Raw genomic sequence first — 14,171 nt, 5'->3', positions numbered from 1 at the left:
GTTCAACATCACTCATTATTAGAGAAATGCAAATCAAAACCACTATGAGGTAACCGCCTTACACCAGCCAGAATGGCCATCATCAAAAAGTCTACAAACAGTAAGCGCTGGAGAGGGTGTAGAGAAAAAGGAACCCTAGTACACTGTTGGTGGGATTGTAAATTCGTGCAACCACTGTGGAAAGCAGTATGGAGATGCCTCAGAAAACTAAAAATAGAACTACCATTTGATCCAGCAATCCCACTCCTGGGCATCTATCCAAAGAAAACCACAACTCGCAAAGACACATGTATTCTGATGTTCATTGCAGCACTATTTGCAATAGCCAAGACATGGAAACAACCTAAAAGTCCATTGACAGAGGAGTGGATCAAGAAGATGCAGTACATATACACAATGGAATATTACTCAGCCATTAAAAAGAATGAAATAGCGGCATTTTTAGCAACACGGATGGACCTAGAAATTATCACGCTAAGTGAAGTCAGCCATACAATGAGACACTAACATCAAATGCTTTCACTGACATGTGGAATCTGAAAAAAGGATAGACTGAACTTCTTTGCAGAACAGATGCTGACTCACAGACACTGAAAAACTTATGGTCTCTGGAGGAGACAGTTTGGGGGGTAGGGGGATGTACTTGGGCTGTGGGATGGAAATCCTATGAAATTAAATTGTTATGATCATTACACAACTACAGATGTGATAAATTCATTTGATAATAAAAAAAGAAAAAATAAAAAAACAACAACAACAACAACAAAAAAGATCAATTTTTATATCTCCAGTTCTTTGCATCATGTCTGGCACAAAACAATCACTTAAAAATGTTCAAAACTATATGTGTACACACACGTTCACTGAAGTCTGACTTTGTCATTTTTAGCCTCTATGGTTCATTTTAGGATCCATTTGACAGATCCAGAACCAAACAAACACTGGATGCACATTGTGAGGTATATTTTAAAAAGCAAATTCAAGAAATGGCAGAGGATAGTTATACCACAGCTAGACAAAGATTTAGAGTGTTTTTTTTTTTTAATTGGTACCCAGAAACAGGAAGAAATAAATACCAAGGATCACCACAGTCTGAGTGTGTGTGTCAAAGTAGGAAGAAGAGCTGGAGATGACAGACAGCAGGAAACCAGTGGGCAAATTACATATCTGTCATTAATGAAAAAAGAGATTTATTGCTGGAGAATAGGAGTAAAGAAGGGGAATTAAGATTATCTATTATTCTACATCAGTTGGTGTTTTGGGGGGATTTTTTTTTTTTTTTTTTTTTTTTTTTTGTCTTTTTAGGGCCGCACCCACGGCATATGGAGGTTCCCAGGCTAGGGGTCGAATTGGAGCTGTTGCTGCCAGCCTACACCACAGCCACAGTAATGTCAAATCCAAGCCACGTCTGCAACCTACACCGCAGCTCTCAGCAACACCAGATCCTTAACCCACTGAGTGAGGCCAGGGATCCAACCTGCATCCCTCATGGATGCTAGTCAGATTCGTTTCCACTGAGCCACAACGGAAGCTCCAACATCAGATATTTTTAAAAGGAAAGAAAAACAATAGTGGAAAGAAAACATGACTGCAATAACATGGAACTGTGAGATGTACACTGTGCTAAACAGCTGGAAAAAAATTCAAATAAGGATTTTAAAAACCTTTTTCACTTATTAACAATCATTTAAGAAACAATTACAAATCACTTTCATTACTCTGGAGGTTTGTGATGAAGTTTCTTAGTACTTTTTAATTACATAAATGCTCACTTAAAAATATTTTTAAAATTAAAAACCCAGTTTTTACTTAATTCACTAAAACTGTCTTTGACATTTTCAGTTCCACATAATGTCTAGTTTAGGAAAATCAAAGAGAGAGGTAGAGAAAGTGAAAATGACTAGAGAGAAAAGAGGCCAAGATTCTGATGCACACAAAAAAGTAAATTCATTTGCAAGAAACACTAGGGCAGAGACAGGCATCTGGGTTCTGAAACGAATGTTAGTCCAAGTAAACATTTTTTTTTTCCTAACAGTTAAGATATTCCCACTGAAGAGTCTCTATTAAACATTCTACAACTAATATTAGCTTGAATCCTAAAGTTGTTTCACTTCAGACGAGATAGCTGATGATGCCTAGCAGAAAGGAAATTACTCTCAGGACTATGGCCATGATGGCTGCGCAGTATCACTGCAAGGGCCAAATGAAATAAAGCCAAAAGTCAGATCGGTCACCAGCCTGGGGTTCCCCACAGCCAATTTAGAACTTTCTTAGTAATGAACTTCTCTGAGGAGGAAATGTTCAGCTAGACTAGAGGAACACAAGACTGAGGACTTAGAGGAGAGTCACCCTGCAAATGTGCAACAATGAAACCAGTCAAGGAGAACAGCTATTGAAGGTAGGATTAGCAAGTGTCAAGAAGGACTGAATATCTAATACCTACTAATACAAAGATCTAGAAGGATAAGGAAAAGAACAAATAATTTAGATTTGGCATGTGAAATCATCTACAGATGAATGTGAAATTAACACAATGAATTCAAAAGTTAATTCTGAAACAAATAATATGTGAATACTCTGAAACTTGCTATTAAAAGAGGAGGTTCAACTCTGACGCACTGTAATGCTAGTTCAACCTGGAAACAGTCTTCCTTCTCAAGGAATAAACACCCATTTTTAAATATGGAATGATAAAAAGTTTCATATAAACACTTTGTAAATCACTACATAAGTCCAATCATATACAAAAATAATTTTTATATTAAATAGGCACATTTGAAAAGAAGACAATCTAAAACAAAGTGTTTCTTCTTGCCCATTTTCAAGGACTTATGCCAATTTAAGTCATTCTACAAACTCTAAGAGGTTTTTTTTGTTTGTTTTTTTTTTTTTTTTGGCTTTTCTAGGGCCGCACACGCGTCATATGGAAGCTCCCAGGCTAGGGGTCTAACCGGAGCTGTAGCCCCCGGCCTTCACCAGAGCCACAGCAATGCGGGATCTGAGCCGCATCTGCAGCCTACACCACAGCTCACAGCAATGCCAGATCCTTCACCCACTGGCAAGGCCAGGAATCGAACCTGCAACCTCATGGTTCCTAGTCGGATTCATTAACCACTGAGCCATGATGGGAACTCCTCTAGGAGTTAAAAATTAAAAGGTAACTTTTATTTCTTACACTTTCTGATAAATAGATTCCTTTCTAATCTAACAATAAAAGAAATTTTGTAGAATTTCCTCTAAACATTTTCACAGCCACTGCATCATTTAAACTCTCAAGACCTCCATTTCTATATCGCTTACCAACTGGCCTCTTTATCTCTCTTTTCTCTTCACTTCCATCCACCCACACTTAGCTTTTCAAACACGCAGGGCATACCACTCCCATGTTTAAAAACCACAGGGATCCTCAACCCCTGACAGGCTAATAGATTTAGAACTCTCAGTTTTTGAACAAAACTTTCTGAAAGGTCAAAATACCTATTTAAGCCTTTCATTTGACCTTAAAACTTAAAGTAACTTTACACTTTCTAGAACTTGGGTATGTTTAGTAATGTTAAATGTCTTAAATTACTATCTACTAAATATTTAGTATTTGTTTTCAAAATAATCTAGTAAAATGAATATGCCAAGAAAAGGCATCATAACTCTCCTGTGGCTTTCCATACTTCCCAGCACTTGGCTAAGAGTACCCCAGCTTTAGATGTGTTGACATTTCAATAGAAAGGGAACAGAATAGGAAATACTAACGCTCTTGATAATTGGCTAAACCTTCTCTCTCCTTGAATTTTACACTACTCAACATACACATTATGCCTAACTCTAAGGAAAACTATGAATTTATTCCTTATTCTTACCCATGCCTCCTCCTTGAAAGCCCCTTCGCTGACCTCCATAAGAAGTCCTCTCTACACATCAAGGTCCAGCTCAAACCCACCCTCCTCCAAGTAATATTCTCTGACAGTCTTCCTTTCTCCAACAGTTTGCCGTCCACTATCAATAATCACAGTCTATCTCATTATTATGTCTAGTTGTGTTTGTAAGGATGCATACTACGTACCATTTAAAAATCAAAACTTTGGAATCAAGAAGTTCAGGTCAACATCTGACTCAGTATGACCTTAGGCAAGTTACTGGAGATCATTCTGCATCAGTTTCCTCATCTCTTATATGAAGAAAGCAGCTATCTAACAGGACTAATATCACACTCGAAAGCAATGATGGATATAAAGCACTTGGCACAACACTTACCACTACAAACAGTTCAATAAATATACCTAGGAGTTCCTGTCGTGGCGCAGTGGTTAACGAATCCGACTAGGAACCATGAGGTTGCGGGTTCGGTCCCTGCCCTTGCTCAGTGGGTTAATGATCCAGCGTTGCCATGAGCTGTGGTGTAGGTTGCAGACGCGGCTCGGATCCCGCGTTGCTGTGGCTCTGGCGTAGGCCGGTGCCTACAGCTCCGATTCAACCCCTAGCCTGGGAACCTCCATATGCCGCGGGAGCGGCCCAAAGAAATAGCAAAAAGACAAAAAAATAAATAAATAAATAAATAAATATACCTATTATTCCCAATAGGTAACCCATCTCTTACTCTTTTTTTGTTTGTTTTTTTTTTTTTTTCCGCATTCCTACTGTGTGGTATTCCACACATGCTTAATAACTGCTTGGTGGATGAAATCTGATTCATCCAGAGTAATCTCCTAGGAGGGTCTCGATAAGGTAAAGTCCAAATTCTGGTGAGTATCAAGAACGGCTTAATGTTGATTTTAACATTAGCTTTATGAGTTCATATTTTAGCCACCACATACACCAATACAGACTTCTATGCATCATTACCAAGGAGTAGGGCAATATCCAAAATGCTTGATATACCCAAAAGTCTAAATTAACCAAAAAAACCTTAGCACGTACCCAATCACAAAGCAAGCCTTTAGCAAATCAAAAGAATTTCTATGTGATATAATGCAAGGCTTACCCAATGTGGGAGACGTTGGTTACCTCAGAAAATCAGAGCTTGATGCCTCTGATGCCAAGAAGAGATTTGACAGCAGAGTAGAATTAATTTTGTTGTTCCCTAGTATCCTAGAAATAAAGTGTACCAGGGGGAAAAAAAAAGGAAGAATTCCTGTGGATCTTCCTATTGTTAAAATTAAGCAAAATCCTGAACCCACTTTTCCCGCTGACCCTCTGCATTTTTTCTGTGCCAAGGGACCCCCAAGAGACACCAATCAGTTCTGCCAAGGTATTCTCAAAAAGAGTACAAAGGATGCAATGTCTCCGAACCAGTAAGATTACCACTCATTCTTAAATGGTCAGAATAGACTAGATCAAAGGGGATAAGAGAATTATCCTTTAATTCTGCAGTTAGCGACAGGAAAAAGAAAAAACAACCTACAGCAATGGCCCAAGACTGGTAAAGAAAGGCGCTGGTAAACGAGAGCTTCAGGAAAGGAAGAGAGGACACAAACAGAAGACCTAGTCATCAAAAGGTGGCTTCAGGAAACCCTAAGCTAAATTCAAAAAGAGTAACTTCACTAAAGGAGGAACAACAGTTTCTATTACCACAGGAACTACACTATGAATTTGACTACTGTCACAATGAAAAGATTAACGTGTGTAAACTCATCACACATTTTACTCAAAGCAACATATGCATACTGTACTCAAGTCAACTACTAATAAAAATAATTGACAATATTTGCCGGGTAAATGTTGAGAGGCAAGGCGCGATAATTAAAAGTGAAGTTTAACTTTTTTCCAATGGCAATCACACTCACGTGAGATATTTTCATCTGAATTAATGAAAGCCCCACTACATAGATGTGTTTAACACTAGAGAGTAAAGTGGCTCTTCCAAATGGTATTAATACTTTTGAATAAAGAATATTTTAAATTTCCACTGGAATTTTAATACTCCCAAGAGACATGTTTTAAAATATGCATTTTACATTCCACGGAGTTCCCGTCGTGGCGCAGTGGTTAACGAATCCGACTGGGAACCATGAGGTTGCGGGTTCGATCCCTGGCCTTGCTCAGTAGGTTAACGATCGGGCGTTGCCGTGAGCTGTGGTGTAGGTCGCAGACGCGGCTGGGATGCTCAGATCCCACGTTGCTGTGGCTCTGGCGTAGGCTGGCAGCTACATCTCCAATTAGACCCCTAGCCTGGAAACCTCCATATGCCTCGGGAGCGGCCCTAGAAATGGCAAAAAGACAAAAAAATTAATTAATTAATTAAATAAAATACGCATTTTACATTCCTAGTAACATACCAAATTAGTGTAAAGTATTATAGTTAAAACCTTTATATAGACACTAAAGAAGGTTACATTCATTCATAAAACAATAATAAAAGCAAACATTTCTAAAGTTAAAATTTGTTTTTAAAAATTCTGAAACAACTACATATAAAAAAAGTATTTTAATGTTTCAATTATTCCACATATTTTGCCAGGATAAATGTTTTATATATATACATATATGATACAGGTATGTATGTATATACATAATATGGGGTTTTTTTTCATTGTCCTTTTTCATAAATTATTTTTCAGGGACCATATCTGGATAAGGTCAATTACTCCTCACTAGGAGTCAATTCATTGACTCTACTAAATCTGTTTGGAAAAGTGATGTTTTGAATTACTACTTTTTGATTATAATCAACAAGCTCTCTATAACCAATCCCTGTAGTTCCCACTGTGGCACAGTGGGTTAAGAATCTGACTGCAGCAGTTTGGGTCGCTGGGGAGGTGTGGATTCCATCCCTAGCCAGCCCAGTGGGCTAGAGGATCTCGTGTTGCCACAGCTGCTGCTCCGATTCAATCCCTGGCCCAAGAACTTCCATATGCTTCAATGCATCCATAAAATTAAATTAAATTTTAAAAACCAATTGCTAATTTGCTTTAAATTTCAATCACTTTCAAAGAACCCTAAAAGTATATGTATTGTTATTATTAAAATTATATATATGCCACATATATAACTTAAGCCGTTACTACATAGCATTGTAAATATTTAATGGTTTCATCTTATCAAAACATTTGCGCACAATGAATCCTGAAAAGGTGATATAAAAAAGGAAAATATAAACCACTATTCTTATGACAATGGGTCTGTTTATTTTGATGATTTGACATAGTCTCTCTATAAGAACACCTGCTTGCTCAAAACTATGCATACGATAGATGATTTAAAGACAGCGTATTCTTAAAATACACTAAACCTCTAAAGTAAAACTCTTAAAAGGTAAACTTCAGTGGAAAAGAATGTTTTCTAGATTTTATTAGTAAGAGGGAAACTCTTAGGAAGTTCCTAATGGAAGTATTTAAAATACTAATCTGAAGAGGAAAAGAGAAGATAAAATGCCTTTGTCATTTTCAGAGCTATTAAGAATTCACTCTGTTAAATGACATCTTTAATGCAGAGCCAGAGAGAACAAGTCTCTCAAAATTCTTACAAGAATTTCCCGCTTACAAAATTCACATGAAGTTTAGTTTTATTACTGAAACTCTCTGCTACATTTGTATCCATTAATACTGCCTAGATTCTGATAAAGCAGTATTTTTTAACTTTAGTCTATGGTTCTACTGCCTGAAGTGAACAATAACAATAATTAATTACGTTCTGGGTTCAGTGCAACATTTACAAATGGGACCCATAGAAGAAAGCACTATTCATAAAATCAGAAGAATAGAAAGGAGCCTCACACAGACCATACAATTCAAAGACATTTTCAATATGTTCTAACTTTATCATGGACTTTCGACTTACCTTTTCCCAGATACCAGTGCTACTGACTGTATTTACATAAACGATTAAAGTGACAACAACTTAACTTGTACACTGTGTAGTCTGATTATCCTAAATTTTACATGGAGAAGTTGGGATTGTCAAAAATCAATGTTCTAACAAAGGAAAAGAATAAGAATATTAAAAATTAATCCCAGGGTTAATATGATCAGAGTAAACTTATTTTAAAGCACTACAGCACAAACTCGTTTTGTGTGATCTATCGGATTTTTTATGCACTAACAATCACCATTCCTTTTTCACCATACCATAAATAACTCAGAGGAATTTAGTCTTCAAAAGGAAGGATTATAAACAACTTAGCAAAATACAATTCCATCTTAACTAATTTTCTTGATACAGTCTACATGATATACAATACACTGCGCGTGGTTAATAAACACTACATTTTCTGAATTATGTGCCCTTCCATGAGTTACTAACCAAACCTTCTGCTCAAGAAACCAAAAGCCACACTCCCTCCTGCATGAGACATTACACCTTCACATTACAGTTTTCCCTTGTTACTTTCAAAACAACCACTGTAAGAATTATATGTTCAAGAATAATACCACCCAACTTATCCTCTCAAACCACATTACACTCCTGATACTGACCATTCTGTAAATCATTTTATCAAAATTACCCAGGGATAGGTTTGATGTTTCAAGCTCCATGTAAGGGGCAGATACCTTGATATATTTCAGGGTAAAATAAAGCAAGTTAAATAGTCTGATCATTAAGTTCCATACACTACAAGTTCCAAAGAGCTTGGAAAGTGTACCGACAGCCTCCTCACAGTAAACATCCTGTCAGAGAACCCAGAGAATAGCTGCCTTGCTCTAAAGAACACAGCTCCTGAGCACCGCTCACAGCAGCTGTTGGTAACTTTCAAACGTCCGCTGGACTACCACTTTTGATAAATGAATGATGGGTCATCTTGTGTCATTTACTTTTCCTTTTTAGTTCTGCAATTATGTAAAATCTACAGATTACTTTTAAAAACAAAGTACAACCCCAAAGCTTACTTTCACTCCACTACTTTCGTAAAAGAAACCCATTTCAAGATCCTTACATTACTTAAACCACAACCTACCAACTGTACAGGACAAGGGAAAGCTTTAAAAGGATTCAGTCGGCTACCTAACTTTACCACACGTGTTCGCAAGTTTTCAATAATTTCAAGAATGTTCCATATTTTTTAAAAGGTGCTGATGCAGTGTATCAGAACTGTGCTGCTCGAATACAAGCACTGAACATTCTGCACCAAGTAAATTGTAGGTATACTCCTGGTTACCTGCTGAGCTTTCTGCACCCTTTGTCACCCGGTGATGCTCCCACTAGCAAATACTATCCATCACTGAAAAAGTCTTCCTCTCACCTCTCAAAAAATACACATTAGACTTAGAGGTTTCTGCATACTAATTAGGGACCACTAATACTGCTAGGTATTATGGCTCTCAAAGAATCCTCTCTAGCAGACTCCCCTGGGATACTGTGCTCAGTGGGGCTCTGAACCGGTGAGACTCGCTGCCAGCTGCCTTTGCAAAAGCAACACCAGAGGCAGACTCAATACCGCATTGCTGCTGCTGCTGACTTTTTCAAGCAGTCTCCAAAAGAAAAACAAAACAACAACAAAAAACACACAGCCCAGTACCCTGCTCTGCAGACCCTGCTGGCTCTTCTGCGGCACGGAAGAGAAACCACCGCATTGCTCAGCGTGGAACACCGAGGAGCAGACCTAAGTGGGTGCCTTCGAGAGGCTCTGCCGAGGGCGGGGAGTCAGTGGGGGAAGAGGGAAGGCGTCCGGAGTGCAGGGGATCGCGACGAAGCAGCGGCCAGGACGCCAGCGTCTGGGCACCCGGCTGGGCATCGCTTACTGGCCAGGGCCGTCGAATAACAGGCACCTGGCAGAGGCGCTGGCCGCTCCCGGAGACTGGGGGTCCCGCAGCGTCCTGCCGAGCCCCACCCGCCACCCTCTGGGCCCTCACCTGTCATGAGCGCCGGGCTGTCGCCCGCCGCCGCGGCGGGAGAGGAGGCGGCCGCCCCGGCAGAGCCAGCCGCCCGCCGCCGGCGAAGGTGCCTGGGCACCAGCTCGCATCCGTCCGCCGCGCCGGCCACCAGCAGCCCGAGCACCAGCAGCGCAGCCCAGCGCCGCCGCAGCAGCAGCAGCAGCAGCCAGCTCGAGGCCGGGCCGGGCGTCGTGGCGGGATGAGGACGCGGAGGAGGAGCGGGGGGAAAGCGCGGCGGCGCCCCGGCCACGGGCCACTCCGCTCCGCGAGGTGCCGCCGCCGCCGTCGCCTGCGACTCCTCGGGCCGCCCCCGCCGCCTAAGACGCCAGCTCCCGCAGGGCGCCAGCCTGGTCCCGTCCGCACCGGCGGCCTCCAGATCTTGGGTCCCAGCTACGTTCATTGGTTCCGGTTATTTTTAAAAAAAAAAAAAAAAAGGGGGGGGGGTGAGGATCAAAAAGGTACGGCGTCTTCAGGCCGCGCGCGGCACCCCCGCTGCTGCGGCAGCGAGACCGGGATCCGCTGCTCTGGCGCCTCGGAACACCAGTCCCAGCGCCCGCGCCGCCGCCGCCGCCACAGCCGCCGCCGCCGCGGCGCATCCCCCCGCCCCCTCCGGCCCGCGCCCGTCGTAGTACCACGCTCGGCCCGGACACCTCCTCCCCTCACACATTCGCTCGCATACCAATCCCCCGCCTCCTTCAGCCCCTCCACAGCGCAGGCGCAGCGCCGCTGCACTGGGCCTGCGCGACGCCCGAGCCCCGCCCCCGGGGGCGTTCCGGGGAGGACTCGAGAGCCGCGGGGTTGTTTCTAAGGGTTTCGCTAAACAGAAGGAAGGGGATGGGGGGGAAGATGAGCATACCCCCTCCCGGACCCATGCCCCCACTGCGACAGAGGCGGCGGGGAGGGCAAGCGGGAACGAAGTGGGCGGAGAGAAGCATAAGAACATCCGAAATCCTTTGGGCAAGTTTTAGCCATGCAGACGGCAGCAAAAATAATTGCATGGATCCGAAAACCTTGTAATCGGAAACGTTGGCGTCTCCAGAATTTCGGTATAGGTGGGGCTTAAAAGAGGCTAGCAATGTGGAAACGGAGGTTAGCAGAGCGAGCGTTTTATTTACTTGTCCAATACTTAAAACTCCTGCTACGTGTCAGTATTCCAGGCGAGGTCCTAAGCGTTTTACAAATTTACACGTTGTAATTCTAAAAGTTAGGTGGTGGTTTCGTTGTTTTCATCCCCATTTTACAAGGAATGGAAACTAAGGCCGAGAAATGTTGTTACCCCAGTTTCCGCAGCTAACAAATGGGAGACACGGTCAGATTCGCACCACTGAACAGGATTTGCTCTAGCCTCTGACTCTCCTATGGTCAAACCTTACCTGAACTCATCACCTCCCTAACCGCATCCCACCCCTTGGAGTCTGCTGTCAGCTGAATAGGTTGACAGAAAAATGGTGTTTCAGACTTCACCTGGCGACACACACACACACACACACACACACACACACACACACACACATTCTCTCTCCAGGGATACAAACTTAGGATGTGCATATAAGGGATTTCCCGTTGTGGCTCAGTGGTAATGAACCCCACTAGTATCCATGAGATTGTGGGTTCAATCACTGGCCTCAATCAGTGGGTTAAGGATCCAGTGATGCCAGGAACCTGCGGTGTGGGTCGCAGACACCTGCCCCCTGGATTGGGTATTTCTGTGGCTGTGGCATTTCTCAGTGCTCCAACACAATTGACCCCTAGCCTGGGAACTTCCATATGCTGTGAGTGTTGTTCTTAAAAAAATTTTTTGCATATAGGGTTCTTAAGCACAAAGGTCCTTAAGAACCCTATACCATACCCGTTTGGTACTGGGTTTCTGTTGTTGGATTTGGGTTTTGGCTTGCTTGTTCTCAAGCCAAGAAGATACACAAATTACACAATTTCCCAAAGAACTTCCTAGGAAGCCTGGCCACCATAACCATGAGTATCACCAACTGTGGAAAGGCAGATGCACACTTGAGAAAAGAATTAAGAATTTGTTTGAAGCTTATCAATCTATCAACAATGACTTCTTCATAGACCTGGTGTTAAGGTGGCAATTCTTTACAAGGCAACAGGAAATAGGTGTTTCCCCTGGTGAAAAACACAGAAATCAAGTCACATATTTGCTGAATGTCCTCCAAAAGGAGATAATTCTGCTAAAGAGGCAGGAAGACATAAAGAAGTAACAGGCTTGTTTCCTGCTCTCCAGAAGGCAATATTTCATTCATTCGCTATTAACTAAGTCCCCAGCACATGCCAGATAGTTCTCAGTAGTGGGGAGTCAAAGGGCAATAAGAGAGACACTCGAAAAAGTCAAATACGTCAGTATTCAGAGATATAAGATACAGACCATAGTCCCTACCTGGGGTATCTTACAGTATTGCTTAGGAGATAAAATTTACACCCATTAAACAATTAGAGACTAATACAAGGTAGTAATCAGTTGTTAAATTGGGCAGAGCAAGCTGTTATAGCAATAACAGCAGTATGAAACTACAAACAAATTAACAAATCACTCTGGCCAAGCTTCTTTAAACAAAGACATATGGGCTTTTTTCTTTTTTTCTTTCGAAGATACATATTAGCAGTAAGAGGGTACTGGATTTGGAGTTATGATTGTTTATTCCTCTCCTTACTGCAGGCACAAAGGAGTTACCAAGAAAGGCTACAAGCACTAAAGAGACCTCTCTCAGTCAGGTCAGAGTTCAGCAAGAAATCCTCCATCTCGAATCATCTTTCTAAGGGGTACCAAAGTTTCCAACGTAGTCAGAAATGAGTGGCGAGAATGCATATTCTTGCCGAACAAAGGTATAGTTATCACTGTGCATCGAGCATAAATCTAGGTGCAGAAAAGAGAAAGTCTGTGGCTTTGGAAGACAAGCCTATCTCTAGAATTACAGATGCTTCAATTTGCAAGCCAAATGTAAACACAAGGTTCCAGTTGAGGCAATCCCTTCCCTTTCTTCTCGGGTTTCCTGTTCCAACTCCAAGCCTTTGCTTTCCCGTTCCTTGCCTCCTCAAACCTTTCTTCTTTCCTCGAGCCAAATCCTATTCAGAATATACTTTGACCCATTTTCCCTGACAGTACCGGCTCCTACAACCTGACTTAAACCTCTTAAAGTCCAAACCTCAAGATTTACCATTTATTTACAGAATGTCTTTATTGTCTCATTTTCACCCATTCATGACTTCAAGTGTCTGATAGGCAGCAGTGGTCTTTGGAATCAGACAAACCTGGTGGAAACAGCAACTCCACACTCTTTCCGCTGTGCGACTTGGAGACAATTTAATCTGTCCTAGGTTGCCAGAGGAAAAACTAGGGACCGAGTAATAACGCCCGCCCCACAGAGCTGTTGGGAGGTGACTGAAATAACAGGTCAGCCTGTGCGCGGTGCCGGGCAAACAGGTATGCTGTCATTGGGGAGAACCGGACCCAGGTTCCGGACCTGTATTTTGAGCGTGTTCCTGGCTTAGGAAGAGCCCATCGCACTTTGCTTGGTGGCTTAATTTCATCTTCCAATAAATCCCTAACTTCATCGGGCGCGCCCGGCACCGATGCGCACCAGGATCTGTCCACCCTGCTCCTCCCCATCCCAGAAGCAAATCCGCCCTTCTCAACAGTCGGGCTCCTTCCCCATCTCCTTCTTCTCCCCCGCAGCCAGGACAGCCCACGCCGCTCCACCCGCCCCAACCCGGAGAACCGGATCTCGTCCCTCGAGCGGCGCCGGAGCGCGCCTGCGCTGCCCGGCGGCCTCGCGCATGCCCGCTCCCTGCTGCCGCTTTAGCCCAGGTGCGCGAGCTCTCAGGCTCCCGCGGTTCCGGGACGCCGCGCGCAGCTGCTTGCCAGGCTTCCGGCTGCCACTCCGTGGGCGGTGCGTCCGGGCTCCCGCCACCGCGCGATGACGTCACGGCGCGGGCGGGGTGTGGGTGGGCGTGGAGCCGGGTTAGGGATGGAGGTGGAGGAGTGGGGAGGTCCAGCCAGTGGTTAACCGAGAGGGTCTGCGTCCTGAGACTCGTACTGCCTATGGAATTTCCCCATTCTGCCTGTGACCCGGAGGGCGGTTGCAAGCAGGATTTCTCAGCTTCAACCCGGTGCCCGCGGAATAAGGAGAGCCCAACTCTTTTGCTCATCTTGGTTGAGCCCCTCAGAGAAATGCAAAGAGCTCCCTTTGGTGGAAGCCCTGTTGCATTCCAACCCATTTGTTTTCCCACTGACTCCCCACAGTCCCGAGAACTTTGGAAACATGTCCACAGTGGGACTGCTTATATGATGGCCCCAGGATCCGATCACTGAAGCCACTGCATGTAAAGACGGTCCTCAAGTTGTTCAATAAATTA

The 14,171-nt window shown here is 43.3% G+C and overlaps 1 protein-coding gene across 2 annotated transcripts in view; it reads right to left on the bottom strand.

Annotated features, from left to right (window-relative positions):
- STIM2 (stromal interaction molecule 2) overlaps positions 1 to 10,400 on the bottom strand; it is a 153,066-nt gene extending 142,666 nt beyond the window's left edge. For both annotated transcript variants that reach the window (NM_001435944.1, NM_001435945.1), the window contains 1 exon segment: positions 9,780 to 10,400. In NM_001435944.1, the coding sequence (NP_001422873.1) occupies positions 9,780 to 9,930 (151 nt within the window). In that variant the 5' untranslated portion in view covers positions 9,931 to 10,400.
- Positions 10,401 to 14,171: the final 3,771 nt, after the last annotated feature.

The sequence above is a fragment of the Sus scrofa genome, chromosome 8, assembly GCF_054392235.1.
Source record: "Sus scrofa isolate SSC_HxYL_T2T_F1_AM1 chromosome 8, Sscrofa_HxYL_maternal_Yorkshire_Landrace_v2.0, whole genome shotgun sequence".
In the NCBI taxonomy this organism is placed as follows: Eukaryota; Metazoa; Chordata; class Mammalia; order Artiodactyla; family Suidae; genus Sus; species Sus scrofa.
This window is presented reverse-complemented; position numbering and strand designations above follow the sequence as displayed.